Genomic DNA, 13,431 nt, shown 5'->3' with positions numbered 1-13,431 from the left:
GTTTCTTCTCAAGTTACCTTGTGGTTGTAGAAGTGACCGTTGATCGAAAATCTGTGCCTTCTGATTCGGCGCTGGTCGCTGGGAGACCGTCTCCTGCCCCGTCTCAGTACACCAGCATCACTTTTGGTTCTAAGAAGCTGAGCGGAGACGTCACAAGCCTCTGCCAGGAGAATGCAGAAGATGAGGAGGAAAAACTAGTCACAATTTCACATAATGTGTCTTTTTGAAGTCGTACCTTCGTCTTCATGGTCTTGTGTTGTGCCGTTGCTCGAGTGGTCCTCTGGGGGCGTCACTTCCATATGAGGTGGAGTTTGAGGAGTCTGTTTCTGACCCTCCTGACTGGAAAACAATTACAGAGGAACATAAGAATTCTTCCACAACATAAAATTCACAAAAATGTACCTTATATATTATACACCTCTTTTATTAATATTTTCTTTATTTAATTTATTTTAATTTAGCTCACTCTGCATTTATTTGATAGAAAATGCAATATTGTAATAATATTACATGATCCTTCAGAAATCATTTTAATATGCAGATTTGGTACTCAATACTCAAGAAACATTTAGTTTTACTAACAATGATAAAACAGTTGCTGCTTAATATTTTTGAGGAAATTATCAAAAAAAATTTCAGGATTTTTTGATTAAGAGAAAGTTGAAAAACAACATTTATTTGAAATAGAAATCTGTTGTAACATAATATATGTCTTTTCTGTCACTTTTGATCAATTTAATCCATCCTTCAAAAACCTAAATGCCAACAGATGTCATTTTGATGTTTAATAAAAAGGTCAGTAAAGCAACATTTGACCTTGCAACTTTTCATGCTGTAAGCCAGAAAATTTTTTTTTCTGAGAAACATCAGCCAATATTCACAACTAGAATCAATCAAATTAATCTTATTATTTGTCCAAATGATGCCAAAACAATCAAAAATGAATTCCAGTTGAAATCTTTCTGTTGTGGACGTGAAATCAAATGATTCTGGGAACTGCTTGTTAAGCTAATATAATTAATAACATTCTGGCATGTAAGTGCTCAGTTTCTCAGCTCTTTTATTCTGTGTACTGACTCTCAGTAGGTGCTGAAAGCAATATTAGCATTGGAGCGCTCAGATATAAATAGTTTTTTTTGAAGTCCCCATTTGGAACCATAAGGCAAAAATAGACAAGAAGAGATCAAAACCATAAAACATTAGAAATGAGTGAATTATTTATCTCTCAAACACGTTCAAAACATTTCAGCTGATGGAATGCCACAAGCATGGTCATCACAAGGATAGAGTTGCTATGACAACAAACTCAGGAAATAAAGCAGGCTCTCAGCTGCTATACAGTGTCAAGGTTACTTGAGTTTAAAAAACTGGGCTTATGAAAGAAATCTTGGTTTCTGTTTTGATGATAATGTCTGTATGCTATGGTTGATAAGCTAAATAAGCATCACTCAAACACTTTTGCTTAATAAAGTGACATTTAATGGTTGAAAATTCTGTATTGTAAAAAAAAAAGTATTTATGTCTTGTATACAGTACCTTTCAAAAGTTGGTGGTCAGATGTTTTCTAAAGAAATTAATAATTGTGTTCAGCAAGAACACATTTAATTGATCATAAGTGACAGTAAAGACATTTATGTTACAAAACACTTCCATTTCAAATAAAGGAAACCAAATTATTAGAAACCAAACTTTTCATTCCTCAAAGAATGTAAAAAATATGAGGCAGCACAACATTGATAATATTTAGAAATGTTTCTTGATCACCAAACATTTATATTAGAATGATTTCTGGAGGATCATGTGACACTGAAGACTGGAGTATTGGCAGCTGAATAATTCAGCTTTGCATCAGATAAATAATTATATGCTAAAATATATTCAAAGAGAAAACAGTTATTTTAAATTGTAATAATATTTCATAATATTAGGCTACTCTTTTTACATTCTTAATGCAGCCTTGATGAGCATAAAAGACGTCTTTCAAAAACATTATCTTTAAAGTTACTCCACCCCAAACTGAAAATTTTGTCATTAACCACTTACCCCCATGTTGTTCCAAACCCGTAAAAGCTTTGTTCGTCCTCGTGTGGCGCAGCTGACACAGAACAGCATATGCTATTTGCGTCCAGCGGATATTCTCCAAAATGGCGCTACGGTGATGCAGAGGAGACGAATTGTTGAATAAAATTGTCATTTTTATTTTATTTGCGTACAAAAAGTATTCTCGTCACTTCATAAAGTTCAGATTGAACCACTGATGGCAGATGGACTATTCTGACGATGCTTTTCATAATTCTCTGGGCCTCAACAGTGTTACTTACTTGGCAGTCAATGAGACAGTCACAAGCCTCCCGGTTTTCATCCAAAATATCTTAAATTGTGTTCTGAAGACGAACGAAGCTTTTACGGAATGACATGGGGGTAAGTGATTAATGACAATTTTTTTTATTTTGGGGTGGAGTCACTGGTAACAAATCTTACCAATCTCAAACGTTTGAACGGTAGTGTATATTTACATATCAATCAGTCTTATTTTCCAGTAAAAACATCCTAAAAACAAGGTATATTCACTTGAGAAGCAACATAAACAGATTATGCCAGTGTACTTTCTCTCTTCATCAGTAGTTCCTCAGTGCTGCATGTATAGGAAGTTAATAAGCTCATTTAAATATATTTGTGTGTTTGCTTCATTGTCTGACCTCTGGTTGTCAAGGTTACACCCTGAGTGCCAGGAGGTAGAGGAGGGAGGAGGTCTGATTCGCTCGTGGTCATCCTGCATCTGAAGCCTGATTGGTCGACGCAAACCCCATGAGATATTGAGAAGTCCTTCTATGATCAGCTCCTCCTCTTCCTGCAGGAACAATACATCCAACTTACACATATACTTATCCTTGAGTTTGTTACCTAACAAAAACAAGTGATGATTCATAATGGACCAGAATATTACTTTTAGAAAAATGAATGAATAAATATTTTAAATAAATGTTGCATATCTAAATCTGTCAGTAATTGGGCACAGCCAGAGCACCTGAGCAAGCTGCATTTACGGACACAAAAGAAGCCCTGCATGAACACCCCCACACACAACCCCTCCAGTCACAGACAGTTATTACCCCCCAGACAATAGTGAATATTTGAGAAAGCACAGACGGGGTCAAACGCTTCCCCACCTGCCACACAATGCCTGAAAAACTCTTTCTTACCTCTCTGTGGCGTAACTGCAGGTTCTTTCCTTCATAGTAGAGATTGTAGGTCTTTAAATGAGAGAGAATGCTTCTCCTGAGAAAGAACAAAGTTTGTTCAACAATTAATTTAATCTTTGAAAAAAAGTCAAGAAAATTCTTAAAAATTCTATTTTTAAAAATGTATTTTAAAAATTGTGATTTATTTGCTCATTAATTTATTTGTGTGTGTGTGTATATATATATATATATATATATATAAATTAATTAGCCAGTTGTGAATAACAAGCCAGTTGTGAGTGCTTATGAATAATTCATTAATAATTACTATGCATTGTCCCTTTAAAAAAAAAAAAAATTAACAAAAGAATAAAGAATATAAAATTGACTTTATTCACTACCGTTCAAAAGTTTGGGCTCAGTAAGATTTTTTAAATGTTTTTGACATACGTTTCTTATGCTCACCGATGCTGCATTTATTTAATAAAACATACTACAGTTATCATTTTGCTGTAATGAAAATCTGACTGTACAGTATCACATTATGAACAGATTATTACAGAACTGTCAGTGGTAACAGGACAATAAATAGCATTTCTATTGATCAGATTTTTTAACATTCCAATCATATGATGGTTTTAACACTCATGAGTTTGGTGTAAGATTTATCCTCACTTGCTGATGAATTTGTTCTCTCCAACCCGCACACCGTCATTCCTGTCATCCATTTTATCCCAGCCACGACTGCATGGAAGGACTCTGGAGAGATGGAGACAGAGGAACAGGGAGGAGAACAGAGAAAGAGAGAGAGAATGTTTCTGCTTCTTGTTTTAACATCAAAGAATTAACTCTTCTTTATCTAGGTCAGCGCATGAGGAATGTAAGAACCCAAAGAAACCTTTAAAACAAACAAAGTAAAGTATGCATAGCTCACACTGACTAACTCATGTATTTTTTATATCTCCTGACAAGAGACTGATGCTCTGTTCTATATCACACAAACCCATGTGATGCCGGCATCTGCAAGTCACAGCTGAAAGTAAATTCATGAGGATGTGACCAGAATAGACATGGAGCACATACTGGAATGAAAGAGAGGATTGAAACAGACAAAAACAGTTCACCAACACATTTAAAGACCCCATGAAATCACAGCTCAAGTTTTGGGCCCTTTTGTTTTACCTTTGAGTTCAAAATTCAAACATTTGTTATCAGTAAGATTTTTTTTTAAAGAAATTAATACTTTAATTTAGCAATGGCACATTAAATTCACCAAAAGTCACAGTAAAAAAAAGCCTGTTTCAAATTGATGCTGCTATTTAGAAATTTCTCTATCAGAAAAAATAAAAATAAATGATATACATATAAGCAGCACAACTGTTTTCAACATTGATAATAATAAATGTTTCTTGAGCAAATCAGCATATTAGAATGATATCTGAAGGATCATGTGACACTCAAGACAAAAGTATTAATGCTGAAAATTCAGCTTTGCATCACAGGAATAAATGACATATTAAAATATATTAAAACAGAAAACAGTTATTCCAAATGGTAATAACATTTCACAATATTATTGTTTTTACTGTATTTTTTATAAATTTTGTGTAAAATCTTACCCATCCCAAAATGTTTAACAGTAGTGTATGCTAATATACTCCTAAAATTCACTTTTAGCAGATATTTGCATTTAATTTTGATGTTTCTCTCATTTGGGAAAACCAAAAAATACTCACTTTGCACAACACTGATTTTTTTCCAATCAAATGATTTCTAAATAGAGAATTTCCCGCCTCCCAAAAGAGTCTTTAAACTTGATCCCACTTTAACATTTAAACTGGTAAAAGATGCTCAGTCATAATAACCAATATACTTATGTTTTTAGGAATGCCATTGATTGAAATACAATCAGTGCTGCAGAATTATACAGTACTGTCCCTTGTGTTTCATTACAGACGAAAGAGAGAAACCAAAGACGGAAGAAACTTGCCATGCCATTCATCCATACGTATCAGTCAATAGAAATGCTCATACATTGATCTAAAAAACATGAGTGATATTCAGTCGAAATCCTTCATCGTAGTGTGAGTTATTCAAAGGATAAGTTGTACATTTTTCAATGCAAAATATGCAACGTCAATTTGAAAGATGAAAGAGTACACTTATGACCGACTCTAAAGCTCAATGGCTGACACATATACTCCTGTTTGGAGGTTCCCCTGGCACAATACAAACTGCTCTACTTAAGGCTTCCTTCCTCACCAGCTGGAAAGGCTTTACAGAAGCTTCCGGAGACAGGGACAGGTGCAGGACAACAGGGGTACTGTTACCCCGCTGTTACAACTACTTAACATCTCAGACTGTTGCTGTTTTATTGTGTCTTCTTTAAAACATTTATACAACTGTCATGCCAACAAAACTAAAATAAATGTGTCAAATCACATCTAACTTTAATAAAACAAGCGTTTTTAAAGATACATGTTCACGCTAATGTTAAAGGAACTGAAACCAGTGGCCATCTGCCTAGTATGAGGTTTCACAACTTTGTACAAGCATGTTAAAGGAACAGTTCACCCAAAAATCTAAATTCACCCTTATATTGTTTCAAACCGGTTCTGTGGAACATTAAAGAAGATATTTTGAAGAATGCTGGCAATAAAACCATTTCGTTTCCCACTGACCTCCATTATGTAAACAAAAAATACAATAGAAGTCAAGAAACAGTTTGATTACTACCATTCTTTAAATAAATATATATATATATATATATATATATATATATATATATATATATATATATATATATATATATATATATATATATATATATATATATATATATATATATGTGTGTGTGAATCACAGAAGAAAAATGGAATGACATAGAAGTTTGGAACAACATGAGGCTGAGTGAATAATGAGAGAATGTTCATTTGTGAATCAACTACCCCTTTAAACACAGAAAAACAACCAACCCAACAGTCATGTGTCCTCTGTATTACACGATAAAATGAACTACCTCCTTCAACAACCTTCCTGCATTTACTCTTCACCTGAAATACTATAAACCAGCATATTTTTAATGTCACAATACACTGATTTAAATCCTGACATTTTCAAAAGCTCAAAGAGTAGTACTTCCCATTTACTGTCTCGCTATCTCATAGGATATCCTGAACTTGATATAAGAAGATTCAACTGAACGCACATTACCTTCTTTCTTTTCCAAGTGGCTCTTTTGCAGCTGATCGACTGATAGTCTTTAAACGTTAAACCAGTGCTGAACCCATGTGAGACACAGCTTCGCTCTCCTAAACTCTTCCTCTGATGTGCACAGCGGAAACTGACATAAAGCTTCAGACTTCCCCAATGGTGGTTTCACTGCCTCCTCCTCCTCCCTTTATCTCCCTGTGTCAGTCTCTCTCAAGTTCACCCATGCCTTTATGCACACTGCCATTACACCAACAAAAGATATATGAACTTCATGAATCACTTCAGGAGAACTACTTAGTGTACACATGTAACTCAAGAGTCCAACACACACACAAATAGAGCACAGGTGTCCTACTGAGACCCCAAATGGAAGCGGTAATGGCCTCATTCAGTCCCTGACAAAACTCCTACGTGATTATCCTTTCACAAGATCATTATCCCACAAGCAAACAATAGGGTCTCTTTCTTGTATGGGCTTGTTTTCTTATCAACACCACCATCTCCTGACCAAGAGTGTACAGTTAAGTATGTGTAGCTGTTAGAGCTTGCTTGTGTGTGTGTGTGTGTGTGTGTGTGTGGCCCCTCCCACATCTTTCATACACACCACTCGCTGCGCTCAATCAGGAGATGATGAAATATTCAATACCAATCGACCCAGAGAAGCTTATTCTGACATTAATATTTCATATGCAAAATATAGTCCTGCCAGAACTACAGAAGAGCTATTAGTCTCTGATACACATCTAAAAGTCCTTGCCAGCAGATAATAGGCATCAGATGACAGGCGTTGATTAGATTATAGATGCATGATATATCGGTGCCAAATCTGAACCGGCCAATATTGTGCATGCTTATTTCCTCAAAGCTGATATTTAAAAACACTAATCATTTAATAACACTGTTGTAATCTTTAGGAAATCTCAAAATGAATACTCAGTTTTCCTACTTCATTATGTTGTGATGAAGTACCTATATTTAGTTGTAGCAGTTTTAAATAATTTGTTTTTGGTTTTCAATAAATCAATTTCGGAATATTAAAGAATTTATATGTTGCATCAGTTGGATATTTTTTTAAATAAATTACTACTTTTATTCAGCATTGATTTATTAAATTGATCAAAAGTGACAGGAGACATTTATTATGTTACAAAAGATTTCTATTTCAAATAAATGCTGTTTTTTTTTTACTTTCTACTAATCAAAAATTCTGATAAAAATGTATCATGGTTTGCATAAAAAAAATGAAGCAGCACAACTATTTTCAACATTTATAATAATCAGAAATGTTTCTTGAGAATCAAATTAGCATATTATAATGATTTCTGAAGGATCATGTGACACTGAAACCTAGAGTACTGGTTTCATTTAAAATAAAATACATTTTTATAAATTTTATTAAACCTTTATTTTAAATGTTTTACTTGCTATAATATTCCACAATATTACTTTTTTTTTTATTTTTTTTTTTTTTATTCTTACAAATTCCAAAATAGTGTAGAGTACTACACATACTGGCCAAGAAGTCAATCCAAGAGATGGAAAAAGGGAAGGTGAGAGAAAAAACATTTCACAATCTTATCTGAACTTTTCCTTTTACTCCCTCCCTCCCTTATTCAAGCTCTTCAGTTAGACGTCGGTTAGGAAAATATAGATAAAGAAAAAACCACCAGTGTTCCATGCAACATGACTACTTCAGTCTCTGAAATGCAAAAGCCATTTGTTTCATGCTTTTTACTGGAACAGCCATCAAACTACTTGAGCACCACGTTTCAAGAGCCATGTATTTTTCCACGCTTATGCAACCGTGCACTCTAGCATTAAATGTGTCAGGGGAGTCCATGAAAAATGAATGAAAAAGAGCATGAGAACTATTTTTACAGTCTTTTGGGCTCATGTCTGCTGGTTCTCTTAAAGATCAACTTTGTATCTATAATAGTGCCTAATTATGAATAATTACATGTTTGTCGAACACAGACGGTCTGGTGGCTTGGCACTTGAGTTGTACATGTGTTTCAGTGCTGGGAAGTCTGTGGAAGTGGGACAGACAATATTTATCCTGCTTCAGCATCCAAAACTAACCAAACTCTGTTGATGGACATTTTCTTGTTTGCATGTTACTCTTTAAGTAATAAATTCGATCATATTTGTTCATGCTATTGTTTGCAATGACCTGAAAACAACCACGGCCACCTTTCCATCCGTTTTCTTCCTTCCCATGGCTTGGAAGTTCCCCCTTGTTGTCCAATTCCAAAGCAACCGCTCATACCCTCGGTCTTTAAGATCCAGGCCAAGATCTCCGCTTGATGTTTCCTGGCCTACATCCATTCCCTCACCTCCCCCAACCAGCATCTCTTCACAAACACCATTGCTCGTCTATTGTTAAATTGCCACGGCAACCTGGAAACCACTTGCGAACCGACAACAAGCTTCGTCCAACAATGCTGAAAGTCACACTTCTGCTCCCTCTTCCTTCCCTTCGCTCATGTGTTTAGCAGCTTGCACCGCTGCAGTTGTTGGAGTGTTTACTGATGGCTGCTGCTGTGAGACCCTCATGAGTTATGAAGTATGACAAAGATGACAAAACACAGCAACTTCAAAATCTGCTGCATGGAAAATGTGACGCCCACATCTGACTCAGAGTCTAACTTGCAACTGAGGGACTAAGGCTAGTCTGGAAACGAGTAACTTATTTGGAACACTGAAGGAATCCACATTTATCAAAACAAATGATTTTCGCAATGTTTACACCCTGTTTCCCTGATTCTCTCACACTCAGACGTGTTACAGGCACCGCCTGAAGGTGTGAGGATCACTGTTAAAGGGATAGTTCACCCAAAAAAGAAACAATTACTCTTGTGGTTTTATACAAGTTAGTCCTGGACTCCCTGTCCTCAAATCTGATTGGTCCAGCAGTGCTCCAGGACTGCTGATATTTAGTCCACATTTCACTATTTGTATCATTCTGCTTGTCTGTGTCCTTGGTGAGTCACAAAGTTTGATGTTTTGGCCTCTTTTAGAAGTATTTTCATTGGCAACAAAGAAATATACAAAATAACTATCAAAATTCAGTCTGAATCACAAGTTATCACACTCACAATAGTGCTGTTGATCTAAATATCAGCCATATCACATTATTTAGCCCTACTGGAAAGGTCTATAATATTTTTTTAATGTTTTGGAAAGTCAATCAAGTAAAAATACTGTAAAGACTATAAAAGTGTGAAATAATATTACAATTTAAAATAGCCTGTTTTCTATTTAATATATTTAAAAGCACAATTTATTCCTGTGATGGCAAAGCTGAATTTCCAGCAGCCATTACTCTTTAGTGTCACACGATCCTTCAGAAATCATTCTATGCTGAAAATAGTTGTGCTGCTTAAAGTGTGGAAACTTTTGTGGCATGTCTTTACTGTCACTTTTGATCAATTTAATGTGTCTGTGATGAACAAAAGTATATTAATAGGCTTTCACTGCTCATAAAAAAAGCATGCACTTCTCCTTTTGTGTTCTACAGAAGAAAGTCATACTGGTTTGGAACAACATGTGCATGAACAGTCACAGATTTGACATTTTCTGGATAAACCAGACTGGTTATGTAATCTAGACACATATAATGCCAAACGAGTCATTTGAGGCCATATATATACTTTGCCATTGCTAACAGATATCTCACATGGGACATAAACAACTCTACATGTTCAACACTGTGGCATATTATTCTCTTGACAAGAGTCCACAGATGCTATTGTAATCCGAAGCCTGAATATTACATTACATTTCCAGTAGACATTCTTAATGAATTTCAATACACAGCTGATTATATTACACGTTATGATACAAAGTTGCAAACACATGCCAGCATAAGCATCCAAGTCTGCACAAGTCGTGAGTAACAAACAACATGTTAAAAAACATGCACACAAACACCCACCCCTCTCTCGTGGATCTCTGCTCTCCAGATGCCCGATGATCAGATCAGATCAGATTCTGAAGGCTTTTGAATCTTATCTGTGCTTTTACGTCTCCAGACGACATTAAACTGAACAAATCTACCATCAGCGATGCTATGAACCGACCCAAAGCTTTACTCACTCCAACTCAAACCGAGCATCGGGAACAATCGCAGTTTGAGGGGGCGTTTGAGGAGGAGGAATACCCCATCTGCTGTTACAGACCTCAGATAACGCAGCAGCCAATCAGCGCGCGCGCGCGGACGCCCCTTTGTTCTCGCTGGACAACATATGCGTTCAGCGGGGAATCCCCCAAACAATAACCCGCTCAAGTATAGGGACATAGTGAATTAAAGCACAGTTTCACCCGTTTAATCCACATCGGTAACATTTGGGCTTAACATGTACAAAAAGACACAAACAACTCTAAAAAGAGTTATTTTACACAGATGTGAACTACAAACGTAACGCACAGATTGTTTAGATTATGTGAACACATTTACATGGCTGCTGTAAAAAAAAAAAGAGAGAGAGAAAAGTCACATGACCAGAGGTGTTTAAATTCAGTTTGTCTCTCTGAAAGATGATGGCAATGTATTAACAGCCTTAATACTAGGGTTGGGTATCGATTCAGATGTCCCGATTCGATTCGACTCTTCACTCGGTTCTCGATTTTTTTTTTAAATTACATTCAGTGAATATGGTTTTAATACAAATGCTAGTGATGTTTCTAAAAAACAAACAGTAAACATCAGTTTACAAATGGTAAATTAAAAAGAAATTAAGAGACAGACCTGTATTTTTAGTTATTTTTTTTTGTATAAGGTCCTATTTAAACAATAATATGGCCCTAGGAATGTTTTTCTTAATTTTTCTAGTACCGAAAAGATTGATTCATGGCTTTTGAGAATCGATATTGAATCAACGTCATTTAAAAAAAAAAAAAGATTAAATCGAAAAATCCCAACCCTACATATATATTTGGTATCATGGTATTGTCATATTATTATATGGTTAAGACCTCTTAATTTAAAAACTTTTAAATTGTTATTAAATGTAGGGCTACTACTAAAATGATTGTCTCAAAGTCATCGGACGTTTAAACAGTAACTCTCTCACATTTGTTAACATTGATTAATGCATTAACTAACATGAACTATGAGCAATACATTCACACAGAATGTTTGCTCTCTCTGTGGAAAATTTGGGTAAGTGACACAGAGTGAGGATTAGATCATCATGGGTCGTCACGGGTCAGAAAATGAGCAAATCTGAGCTGGGAAAGACTGATATCGTTTTAATCTCTTGCAATCTGCTACCAGCTATGATCTACCCATCTGTCAGGAGCACAGTTAAAGGGTTCATACAGTAAAAGTAGCAAAAGAGTTTAGGGAGCTCAGGATTAAGAAGAACTACTAGTGCAAAGTAAAACTAAAATATACTGTTAATTTCTAAAGAGAAATTAAAAATGTCTAAAAATGTATTTTATTGTTAGAGATTTGTCCTGTACATCTTTACTGAAACTTCTTGTAGGTCTATCATATATCACATTATATGCTAAATAAACAGCACATCCTCCATTACTAATGTAGGACTCACTATTCAGAATATGGGACCACAAAGAAAAGACCTGCTGTTGTTGACAGCATCTCTTCACTCTCTGAGCCCCCTATGACTGCATCTATTAATTGAGTCTGGTTGAGGTGTGTGTGCTTAATCATGTTAACTCAGACGGTTATGGTCAACACACACACACACACACACGGTTGATGGGGGAAATCAGAGGTGAAGAACTGGCATGTGTAACCTGATATATCTAATGAGTGTACCAGAGAAGACAAAAAAAGAGACCAACATTTTAATGTCACTTAACATAATAACTAGACCATAATTCTGAAAAGAGCCTTTCATTCCTACCGTTCATGTGAAATGTGAAAGTTTTTTTTCCTCATACACCTAACTGTCTGATCCTGAAAACAGTCAAGGATGCAGGAATAGACAACTTGATGTAAATGGATTTGTCTGGATTATCATCATAATAATTATTTACAAAATGTTAATAATAATTCTTTTTTTAATTTTTCCCAATATATACTGTTTTGTTGCGGGGAACCTTGATGCATACACAAACACACATACAAAGAGGCAAAAGACATTATGATTTGCTCAGAAACATCTTATTAAATGTCTTTAGGAACATGGAATAAAACAATTTCTGCTGTTTCTACTAACAGGAGCTGCAATGGATGGTCCAAGAATATAGCAGATTCTGCACTCAATATATATATTCATATATTTATAATAGTCTCAATGCATTGCACTTTCTAAATTTGTACTACTTTTAACATGAACAGGAAGTAATGTTAGAAAAATACAATATGAAAACATCCAAGTTAACAAATATATTCAATCAAACTACAGATAAAAAAAAAAAAAAAAACAACAAAAAAAAAGACTTTGTTTCACTCTTAAATAAAAATGTAACAAATTGGTGCGCTTTGCAGCATGATGATTTAAGATAAGCATTTTTTCCAACATCTTTTTGTCTGTAAAAACACAAAATGATGTACATAAAACATATTACAATTCAGAGAAACTAAGTATATTCTTCAGATATACCCCCTTCAAAATAACTGAAGGGTTGTTTTTCTTTGAATCACATGCCACCATGTTATTAAGACCCATCACAACCTTTACATCTCAGCGCATACTGATTTAGCACAACAGTGTGTGTTTCTCATATCAAAAAAACATATTTAGCGTCAATAAATGTTTAAGTGCTAATAATAATGTAAATTAGTGGCCCAAAATCCTTTTGAAACCACCATTTGCTATATATTTTGACAAATATTTATTCATGCCACTGCCATATAAACGACTGAAATGATTGACAAGACAAATAAACAACACAGGATGTGAAAGGTCTTCATAAGAGGTTTCACATAACATTTCAATAAACTATTTAAGGATAAAATTAGGGATGCACGATATTATCGGACTGATATCGAAATCGGCCGATAAATACTTTAAATGTAAATATCGGCATCGGCCTGACAAGCAAAATTATGCCGATATGTCTTGCC

General features: G+C 35.0%; 1 protein-coding gene across 4 annotated transcripts in view; it reads right to left on the bottom strand.

Moving 5' to 3' along the window:
• The window catches only part of LOC306849872 (ras association domain-containing protein 2-like), a 20,075-nt gene extending 9,472 nt beyond the window's left edge, over nucleotides 1–10,603 (bottom strand). Inside the window, exons 1-6 of one of the 4 annotated variants that reach the window (XR_013782383.1) lie at nucleotides 10,330–10,592; nucleotides 3,858–3,941; nucleotides 3,204–3,279; nucleotides 2,700–2,851; nucleotides 236–339; nucleotides 18–160 (exon numbers count right to left, since the gene is read on the bottom strand). Coding sequence is in view for 2 of the 4 variants with exons in the window: in XM_079385247.1 (XP_079241373.1) it covers nucleotides 18–160; nucleotides 236–339; nucleotides 2,700–2,851; nucleotides 3,204–3,279; nucleotides 3,858–3,910 (528 nt within the window). In the remaining 2 variants the exon portion in view is untranslated. Of the gene's footprint in view, nucleotides 1–17; nucleotides 161–235; nucleotides 340–2,699; nucleotides 2,852–3,203; nucleotides 3,280–3,857; nucleotides 3,942–6,395; nucleotides 6,633–10,329 lie in introns of those variants that run through there. The other 3 variants (XR_013782384.1, XM_079385247.1, XM_079385246.1) reach the window with 3 other exon arrangements.
• Between the last annotated feature and the right edge of the window lie 2,828 nt (nucleotides 10,604–13,431).

The sequence above is a fragment of the Barbus barbus genome (assembly GCF_936440315.1).
Source record: "Barbus barbus genome assembly, chromosome: 29".
Lineage (NCBI taxonomy): Eukaryota > Metazoa > Chordata > Actinopteri > Cypriniformes > Cyprinidae > Barbus > Barbus barbus.
The sequence above is the reverse complement of the archived record's forward strand: the minus strand, read 5'-3'. Positions and strand labels throughout refer to the sequence as shown.